The 10743-nt window shown below is 41.1% G+C and overlaps 1 protein-coding gene across 1 annotated transcript; it reads left to right on the top strand.

The window, feature by feature from the left end:
* Nucleotides 1–5636: 5636 nt before the first annotated feature.
* LOC17884063 (zinc finger CCCH domain-containing protein 13) lies at nucleotides 5637–10730 on the top strand. The gene is made up of 12 exons (XM_023780394.1): nucleotides 5637–5735; nucleotides 5826–7530; nucleotides 7991–7998; nucleotides 8399–8574; nucleotides 8795–8855; nucleotides 8937–9035; nucleotides 9195–9289; nucleotides 9418–9531; nucleotides 9694–9761; nucleotides 9906–10016; nucleotides 10101–10344; nucleotides 10425–10730. The coding sequence occupies exons 2-12, from the start codon at nucleotides 5897–5899 to the stop codon at nucleotides 10533–10535; spliced, it is 2721 nt and encodes a 906-aa protein (XP_023636162.1). The 5' UTR covers nucleotides 5637–5735; nucleotides 5826–5896; the 3' UTR covers nucleotides 10536–10730.
* Nucleotides 10731–10743: the final 13 nt, after the last annotated feature.

Raw genomic sequence — 10743 nt, 5'->3', positions numbered from 1 at the left:
CAACGAGGACTCGCCATTGAAGCATATTATGGGAAGCTCAATCGGATTTGGGATAGCATGGCCAACCACAGGCCTCTACGTCTCTGCAAATGTGGCAAATGTGAGTGCAATCTCAATGACTTGCAAGAGAAAGATAGAGAAGAAGACAAGGTTCATGATTTTTTATCTGGACTTGATGAATCTTTCATGACGGTGCGATCGAGTTTCGTTTCACGCACACCGCTTCAGCCAATGGAGGAAGTGTACAATGTCGTCCGTCAAGAAGAAGATTTGCGACACAATTCTCGCAAAAGTGATGATGTATCTGATGTCACAGCCTATGCTGTTCATCAAAAAGCTCGTCACTCCTCTGCTCTTCGTGGTGATGATGGGGCGAGTTTGTGTAAACACTGTAATCGTAGCGGTCATCCCTCTAACAGTTGCTTCGCTGTAATTGGCTATCCGGAGTGGTGGGGAGAGCGCCCGAGAAGCAGAGCAGTACAAGGAAGAGGGCGTGGTGTCTCTGCTGGTGTCTCAAGCGGCGGACGTGGCCGGGTCTTAAGCTATGCAAACGCCGCCGTACATGTTCCTAACTCCTCGGGTCTTGCACAAGCTAATTACGTGGTGACTGATTCCGATCGTGATGGTGTAAGCGCTTTGAGCAATAATGAATGGCAGCAGCTTAAGAAGCTTCTCAATGCTGGATCTAATGGTGGAGCAAATTCCAGCTCTGAAAAGCTTTCTGGTAAGTATTACTCACCTTCTGGGATTTTGGATTCAGGAGCATCACATCATCTCACTGGCAATTATGATCTTCTCACAAATGTCAGAGATATGGAACCTGTTTTAGTGATTTTGGCAGATGGTAGAGAAAGAATTTCTGATAAGGAAGGCACTGTTGTCTTAGGGACAAATTTGCTCTTCTGTGTTTTATGTTGAAGAATTTCAGTCTGATCTTGTCTCAATGGGTCAGTTGATGGATGAGAATCGTTGTGTAGTTCAAATGACTGACCGCTTCCTTGTCATTCAGGACCGCGTTTCGAAGATGATGATTGGTGCGGGGATACGTGACTGCGGTACGTTCCGTCTGTGTCGTATGGAGGTGGTGGCGTCCGTAACAACTAAAGATGCTAAGGAATATGAATTGTGGCATAGTAGAATGGGTCATCCTTCCGCAAGAGTAGTGGGTTTACTTCCGAATGTTTATGTTTCTGTTGTTTCTGAAAATTCCAATAAGGCGTGTGATGCTTGTTTCCGCGCTAAACAAACACGATCTTGTTTTCCACAAAGTGATAATAAAACCTCATCAGTTTTTGAGCTTATTCATTGTGATCTTTGGGGACCATATAGAACTCCCTCGTCATCTGGTTCTCGGTACTTTCTCACCATTGTGGATGATTATTCACGAAGTGTTTGGGTGTATCTTCAACAAGACAAGTCTGAAACATCCAAAAATCTGAAAAATTTGATCTCGTTAGCAGAACGTCAATTTCAGAAACATGTTCGACGTGTGCGTAGTGACAATGGAACAGAGTTTGTCTCCATGGGTGAATTCTTTCGTTCTCATGGTATAATCCATGAAACTTCTTGTGTGGGAACACCTCAGCAGAACGGACGGGTCGAACGAAAGCATCGTCATATACTTAACGTTGCTAGAGCAATCCGTTTTCACTCTCATCTACCGGTTCGATTTTGGGGTGAATGCATCTTAACAGCCGGCTATCTGATCAATCGCACTCCAAGCTCTGTGATGAATGGGTTAACTCCCTATGAGAAGTTGCATGGTGTTGCTCCTTCATATGATCACATAAAAGTTTTTGGGAGTTTGTGTTATGCTCATAATCAATCACATAAAGGAGATAAGTTTGCTCCCCGGAGTCGAAAGTGTATATTTCTGGGGTATCCATACGGTAAAAAGGCTTGGCGAGTGTATGATGTTGATACACACGAAATTTTCGCTTCAAGGGATGTTGTTTTTTATGAGACAGAGTTTCTCTCTTTCAAAGATGTCTCCTCTGTTGTCGAAGAAGAAGAAGAACGTGTTTGGGATTCTAATTTTGGGTTACTTGAAGAAGCTGAAATTCGGCCCACTACTGTTATTCCTGTGACAGGCCCATCTGCAGAAGCAAGCCCATTGGAAAGAGATAGCCTTACAAGCTCATCTTCTCCATCTTCTTCGTCTCGTCATTCCCTGGAACAGAACACGTCCCCATCCTCCTTGCTGTCCTCGCCGTCTTCGTCGTCTTCCGCCGCGATTACACCACCAGCTACTCCGTCATCTTCGCCGCCTGTGACAGATTCTGAGGACGAAGGGGATCAGGTGTATTCTCCCGACATAGAGGCTCCACCTCTCCGTCGTAGTTCCCGACCACGACAGCTACCGGTGACATTGAATGGCTACGTCGTTAACACGGCTCAATCACGAGTTTTGGGTAATTCGGCGTCTTTGTATCCAATTGGGAATTACGTGAGTTGTAAACGCTTCTCTGCTACACATCGAGCTTACTTGGTCGCTATCACCGAGGCTGTGGAACCTCGGTCATACAAGCAAGCAATTACGAGTAATGTGTGGACTAAAGCGATGGGGTCTGAGCTCTTGAAGATAACCAGACTTGGACAGTAGAGGATCTTCCTCCTGGTAAGACTGCTATTGGGTGCAAGTGGGTGTATAAAATTAAACACAACTCCGATGGCACTGTTGAACGATACAAGGCACGTTTAGTTGCTCTAGGCAACAAACAGATTGAGGGTGTGGATTATGGTGAAACATTTGCACCGGTGGCACGAATGCAAACTGTTCGTATGTTCTTAGAAGTAGCTGCTGGCAATAACTGGCCTGTACATCAGATGGATGTACATAACGCTTTCTTACATGGCGATCTTACTGAGGAAGTCTACATGAAACCACCTCGAGGTTATTCTGCAGCTGCAAACAAGGTGTGTCGTCTTCGAAAATCTCTTTATGGGCTTAAGCAAGCCCCTCGCTGCTGGTTTGCAAAGCTAACAACATCCTTGCGAAAGTACGGGTTTGTTCAGTCTCTATCTGATTATTCTTTGTTCAGTTTTGATAAAAGAGGGGTTCATATCAACATTCTTATATATGTTGATGACATGATTGTTACGAGTAATTCGACCGCAGCGTTAACTCGTTTCAAAGAATATTTGGCGTCTTGTTTCAAGATGAAAGATCTAGGTGCTTTGAAATATTTTTTGGGTATAGAGGTCTCAAGGAGTTCAGCTGGTTTTTATCTTAGTCAGCGCAAGTATGCAATGGAGATTGTCGCTGATGCCGGTTTGTTGGGTTCTAAGCCGGCTCCTTTTCCTCTAGAACAGAATCATCATTTGGCATTGTCTACTTCTCCTTTTCTACCGGATCCTGAACCATATCGGCGAATGATTGGTCGTTTGATCTATTTGGCTGCCACTAGACCTGATTTGACGTTTAGTGTTCATATTCTTGCTCAGTTTATGAAATCACCCCGGGAAGATCATTGGCAAGCAGCCCTACGGGTGATTCAATATTTGAAAGGCACTCCCGGACAAGGCATTTTGTTGAAAGCTCAAAAGGATTTTCAAATCATCGGCTGGTGTGACTCAGATTACTCTAGCTGTCCTCTCTCGCGTCGATCAGTTTCTGGGTATTTTGTGCAACTAGGTTCTTCTCCGGTGTCTTGGAAGACAAAGAAGCAAGACACCGTTAGTATGTCCTCCGCAGAGGCTGAATATCGTGCAATGGCTTATATCACCAAAGAACTTCTCTGGCTCAAACGAGTTTTGCATGATCTTGGTATTGCTCATTCACAACCGATGCGACTATATTGCGACAGTCAATCTGCAATACATATTGCTACTAATCCAGTTTTCCACGAGCGTACGAAGCATATCGAGAATGACTGTCACTTTGTTCGTCATCATATCCAGTCCAACAATCTTGCACTCATTCATGTCGAAAGCCGGTCTCAGCTTGCTGATATTTTTACAAAACCACTCGGCAAGACATGTTTTGCTGATTTCCGGGTCAATCTGGGCATCTTGAACCTCCATGCTCCAGCTTGAGGGGGGGTAATGAGATATTATTCGATATCACATATCATATCCCGTTGATCTAGTAATTGTTGTAATTAGTTTCCTTACTTGTTGATACCTAAAGCTTGGGTACTACGCCTCTGTTTTGTATATATTCTACTACTCGATTATCAATATACACAGAACACATTATTCAGTCATCTCTTACCTCTGTTCGTTCAATTACATATAGCGTTTTGATCACTTTCAAGGCAACAAAGCCGCCTGTATACATAAAACATAAGTTCGACACACGTCGAGGTCGACGTCAGTCTCATTAGCTCAAAACTTGATGGATGGTGTGTGAACTGTGAAGTAGTAGAACGTGGGAAGCCCTCGAACCTCAAAGACCAAATCTACTTATCTTTTATTTGCATTTGAGTTCTGTATAATTCTTTTCACATGAAACACGAAAGAGAGATGGTGTAAGTAAAATTCATCGTATGAGTTGGTCGATCGTGATATATAATAGGTGGTACAATTTTCTTTTTACCGTATAGGAAAAAATGGTTAGTAGTACCTAAATATTATGTAGAAACGGAGACGGAGTATCGTTTTATAAAACCATTATTCTCTATTCGTTAATTTATAAAGTTTTTGATGCAGATAATGGTTAGGAGTTTTGCACTCACCATTTCCAAGGTGCTGTGATCAATCTGTTCTTTGTCAACTGATCCAAACCCGATTGATCCTTTGATGCCCGAGATAGCTCGCATGTACAAGACTGACAAGAACAAGTACGAGTCTACTGCATGGAGCTAGACTCAGAAGTATGCCATGGGCTGAAATGGAAAATTCCACATTCATTATTATCTCTTTATGAAAAATATGCCTTAATTTCAATATACGATTCAATAGACATCTCTGTCCTCCTGTGTCCTCCTTTTAGCTTTTATGAAAAGAAGGACCAAATGAAATGGGTCATGTTTTAAATAATACAAAGAAAAAAACATCATTTTGTGAGACTAGAAACTGACAAATCTCTTGGTGAGACTAGAGATTTGTCAGTTTCGTCTTGTGGTGAAATTATGTTTTGACGAAAAAATGAAAATTAGATGATTTCTTAATCCGTGTGAAAAGATTTTAAAAGACAACTAATAAAAACGGAGGGAGTATCCTTTTAATAACGCTTTTGTGATCATTTATAAAAAAGTTGTTAGCGTGCCGTAAAAGTTATCAATCATAACTGATATAATTTAAGAAATTTTTATCACAATTTAATAGAAAAACTTATACACTAATAGATTTACAAAAAAATAATTTGGCTAATTCTATAATGGTATATATAAAAAAAAAAGCAGTAGTAGTTTATTTTACCACTATTGCAAGTCAGGTTTCTCAAGTAAAAGTATACAAGGGATGGGGGTGTAAAGTTGTAAAGTATGTAATTATAAAAAATTGAAAGTTGATGAAAAATATGAGAGATTGAAGAAGTACGAGGGCAACGCCGCGCAATAAATAAAACCTAAATTGTTGGGGCAAAGAAATTGCGACCTGTAATAAGAAGCAAAAATATTAACGCGAAAATAATATTTTGTCCAAAGAAGTAAGCAGCAAACCAAAGGAGAGAAATCCAAAACCTCAGAGAGGCGTAAAAGAGAGACTCAGAGAGGCACCAGTCGCAATCCACTTTACCTATTTATACATCCAAACGGTGTTTGCTTCTTCGGGCTCTGCTTCATCTTCATCTGGTATGAAATCCGTTTCCTTCGTATTTATGTGTGTTCATTTTAGGGATTCAATGTTGTTGTGGTGATTCAAATATTGTGTTTTGCTCCTAGGTTTTGTAAGGATCAGGCGCAATTCTGTTTAGTTGCTCCATTGAATTTTTGGGTTTGTGAATTCGGGAGTGATGAGTGGTGTTCCGAAGAGATCTCATGAAGAGGGTGTTACTCATCCATCTTCTTCCTCTGCACCAAAATACCCTCACGATGATTCTGGATCTTACCCTAAACCGACGCATCCCCCTGTAACTCCACCGCCGGCTCAGGTTCACCACCACCATCAACAACCCCATCAGCATCCCCAATCTCAGCCTCCACCTCACCTCCACACGCTTCCTCATCCCCATTCTCATCCTCACTCTCATCCACCAATTGCTGCTGCTTCTGCTCCTTATGAGGTTGATTCTAGAACGGTTAAGGTTGCCAGAAGTGAGCCTAGAGATGGAGAGAGGCGCTCTCCTCTTGTGTACCGGTCTCCGTCCCTGCCCACCACGGTTTCTTCAAGTGACCCTCATTTGACTCACACCCCTGTGCTGTCCGAGCCCAGAGATGCTGCTAAGGATGGCAGAGAAATTAGGGCTGAGAGCCGCGAAAACAGGATTGATGGGAGAGACGTCTATGGTGAGACTAAGAGGGATATTCAGGGTCCTAAGGGAGACAGAGATGTCAAGTTTGAGAGATCAGTCGACGACTTCAGCGGAAAAGGTAATACCGGAAGCTATTCTAGGAATGAGAGAGAGATCTATGCTGAGACAAAGAGGGAGATTCAAGGTCCTAAGAGTGACAGGGATGCCAAGTTTGAGCGTCCTGGGGATGATTTTAGCGGAAAAGGTAGTATCACCGGAAGCTATACTAGGGATACAAAATTTGACAGGGAGAATCAGAATTATAACGAACAAAAAGGTGAGGTTAAGATGGAAAAGGACGGGCATAGTCACTTGCCTTGGAAAGAGCAAAAGGATTACCATAGAGGAAAGAGATTTACTGAAGGTTCGACCGCAAATGTGGATCCATGGGTTGCTCCCCGTGGTAATACGCAAGGCCCAACAGAGGTTGGGCCTAAAGATTCCTCGGCGCCTGTCGAGGGACCCCATTTAGAAGGACGTGAAACCGTCGGAGAAAACAAGGTTGATGCAAAAAATGAAGATAGATTTAAAGACAAAGATAAGAAAAGAAAAGAGTTAAAGCATCGAGAATGGGGGGACCGAGACAAGGATAGAAATGACCGCAGAGCATCCGTGCTTGTTGGTAGTGTCATGAGTGAACCTAAAGAGATTGGAAGAGAAGAAAGAGAAGCCGAGAGGTGGGAACGGGAGAGGATGGAGCAGAAAGATCGAGAAAGGAATAAGGAGAAAGATAAAGACCATATCAAAAGAGAGCCAAAGACTGGTGTTGAGAAAGAGGTCTTGCAGAATGAGAAAGAGTTGGGAGAAGCATCTGTCAAACCCTCAGAGCAGGAATGTGTGGCACCAGAGCAGAAGAAGCAGAACGAATCCGATAATATGGAAAAAGATGAAAGCGAAGCAAAGGAAAAAAGGAGAGAGAGGGATGGTGATTCAGAGGCAGAAAGAGCTGAAAAGCGCAGCAGAATCACTGAAAAAGAATCTGAAGATGGCTGTTTGGAGGGAGAAGGAGTTACAGAGAGGGAAAAGGAGGCCTTCAATTATGGAGTTCAACAGCGGAAGAGAGCGCTGAGACCGAGAGGCAGCCCACAAACAACAAACCGCGACCGTGTCCATTCACGGAGTCAGGACAATGAAGGGTGCGTCTCTCCCTATCTTTCTCATTTAATCTTACTTATACTTCGTCTAATTATATGTTTTTCATTGCTTAGCAGACTCCTTTATATTTTTACCATTTAGAGAGACATACCCCATTGACTAAATTGGAACCTATATTGTAAAATCTGTAGGTCATACGATATTATATGATGAAGGGGGAAATTGTTGTTGGAATATCCTATTATCATTATTGTTTTTCCTCTTAAGAGATCAAATGCATTAAAATGAAATTGTGTAACCCTTTTTGGATTTGATAATGTCTTCTCTCGTAGAAGTTAAAACCCAAATTTGATTTTTCTCTGGATTCCCTTCCTCAACGCTCCTTCCCTATCTACGTTAAGTTATTATGTCTTTATTGCATAATTTAGGTATTAGCTAAGCTCAAGACTATTTTGTAAATTACTAATTTATCATCCGTGTTTGGTTGTTTTTATTTTGCAGAGTGCAAGGTAATTCATTTCTATCTCCTAAATAAAGGATCGAGTCGCACTGTTTGGAGAACAACAATAAACAAACCTGGTTAAATTGGCATATATCTTTTGCGTATCTTTGAAATGGTCTTCTACGAACATACGTGTACTTGAAAACCATTCTGTTTTGGGGTTTCTTCTTAGGTTGCAGTTCCTTACTCTCACAGTCGAATGTCACATATAAATACATCAAGATCTGAAACATGCGGACCAAAATTGATCCTTTTTTCTTTTTAAAATTTGTCTAAGTCGGTTTCTTAGAATTTTAGCATCTGTCTGTTGCTTTTATCTTCTAATGTGCTGCTTTGCTAAATAACCGATTTGCAGCTCATAATTTGGTCTGAGTGTCAGCTTGTTGAATTTTATTGTGATGATTCAGGCAAGTCAGAGATGTCGACTGTTGTTTACAAAGTTGGAGAATGTATGCAAGAACTGATTAAGCTGTGGAAAGAATATGATTTGTCCCAGCCTGACAAAAGTGGTGATTTTGCAAATAATGGTCCCACTCTCGAAGTTAGGATTCCAGCTGAGCATGTTACTGCTACAAATCGCCAAGTAAGATGAATATAAATCCACTATCTCATAATCTTTATATTGATTTTCTTCAAAATGACTTCTGTGTCGTAGTTTCTCATATAGTTTTTTGTTCGAATCTGTATCTATGTTGAATTAAGCTCTATAAAAATTATTTTGCCTATTAATTTGGGAAACGCAGCTCTTTTTATAGCATCCCTTGCGTGTTGACTGCTGAGATCTTTGCCTCGTGTCTATACAGGTAAGAGGTGGCCAGCTATGGGGAACAGATATATACACAGACGATTCGGATCTTGTTGCTGGTACATGTCCTAATGAATCTTTGCAGTTAATGTCTTTGTTTGGTTCGACATCACACTGATTTTACTCTATCTGCCAAATAGTTCTCATGCATACAGGTTACTGTCGTCCCACAGCTTCTCCTCCTCCACCGACAATGCAAGAGTTGCGCACTACTATTAGAGTCTTGCCGTCCCAAGATTGTAAGTTAGCTTACTTTTATCTTGCTTATTATTCCTTTAAATTAACGTTCCATGTTTATGGGCATATACTTCATACTATATTGAGGTTCTCTCTGTGTTATAAGAAGAAAGAACCTATAGGTTTTATCAAACTTCCATTCTAACTAATAAATTTGTTAGACTACAACTCCAAGCTAAGGAACAATGTCCGTTCTCGAGCATGGGGAGCTGGAATTGGATGCAGTTACAGAGTTGAGCGGTGCTATATACTGAAGGTGATTTGACATCTGTCGTTGTTGTCCTTCTATTTCCTTGACACTTCTCCCAGTATGTGCATAACATCCAGTTTAGAAAGTGAAATTGTGATCAGATCCTTATGAAATTTCTGATGATATGATTCCAGAAAGGAGGTGGAACTATTGAACTGGAACCCTCTCTTACACACTCTTCAACCGTGGAACCCACACTTGCACCAATGGCTGTTGAGAGATCTATGACCACCAGAGCTGCAGCTTCGGTATTTTCCTTCCAGTTTGGAAATTTCTTTTATATTGTTGAATGCAAGCATTTGGTGCATCTTCTACAACTATTGCATTATGACAGATGGCATTTTTGGTGCGCATAGTATTCTCATATTTTGTATCTTTCAAGCACTGATGACTTGTTTACCATTCTGTAGAATGCTCTGCGGCAACAAAGGTTTGTACGAGAAGTAACAATACAATACAACCTCTGCAATGAGCCTTGGTAACCCTCTGAATAATTTCTCCGAATGCCTAAAAGAAATATTACTTAGTTTACTAAATGTATCATGAATCTTTATCATCTAATAAAAGGAATGAGACAGACACTAGAACAGTTCTACTCACGCATTGATCTAATTTTTTGCAGGATCAAATATAGCATAAGCATTGTCGCTGATAAGGGTCTCAAGAAGCCTCTTTTCACCTCTGCCCGCTTGAAGAAAGGAGAAGTTTTGTACTTAGAAACACATTCTTGCAGGTATTCGCAAATCATATAAACGCATGTGTTTTCATTGACATGAAAATGGTCTTAGACGCTGAGTTAATCTTCGAATGCAAAAAGGTATGAGCTCTGTTTCGCGGGAGAGAAGACTATCAAAGCAATCCAAGCCTCACAACAACAATCATCACATGAAGCAATGGAGACGGATCATAATAATAAGCCACAGAACCATCTGACAAACGGGGACAAAACAGATTCAGACAACAGTTTAATCGATGTTTTCCGTTGGTCACGCTGTAAGAAACCTCTCCCGCAGAAGGTTATGCGGTCTATCGGGTTTCCACTGCCAGCAGATCATATTGAGGTAAATATTGATTTCATTCTGACTCATATCTGATTATAAAGAATAGTTTGATGATGTGTAAGGATTTTTGAATTGAGCAGGTGTTGGCGGAGAATCTTGATTGGGAAGATGTACAGTGGTCACAAACTGGTGTTTGGATTGCTGGAAAAGAGTACACACTTGCTCGTGTTCATTTTCTCTCGCCCAACTAAAAACAAGCTTTCGTGCTTTGTTTTTCTTACAAAACTCTTTTTATTTTATGTTATGATTAAAGAGAACAGTTTCTTTGGGCTGTTTCTTTGTGTTCGTCGTCATTGTAAAAGTTATTGAAGTTAAAATGTTTGAATGTTAATTTAGTATAAGAGTACAGACTTCACAGATAATTAAATCTCCTCTTGGATTTGTCCTCCTGCTTCCCAT

The sequence above is a fragment of the Capsella rubella genome, unplaced genomic scaffold (genome assembly GCF_000375325.1).
Source record: "Capsella rubella cultivar Monte Gargano unplaced genomic scaffold, Caprub1_0 scaffold_6, whole genome shotgun sequence".
NCBI classification, from domain to species: Eukaryota; Viridiplantae; Streptophyta; class Magnoliopsida; order Brassicales; family Brassicaceae; genus Capsella; species Capsella rubella.
The sequence above is the reverse complement of the archived record's forward strand: the minus strand, read 5'-3'. Positions and strand labels throughout refer to the sequence as shown.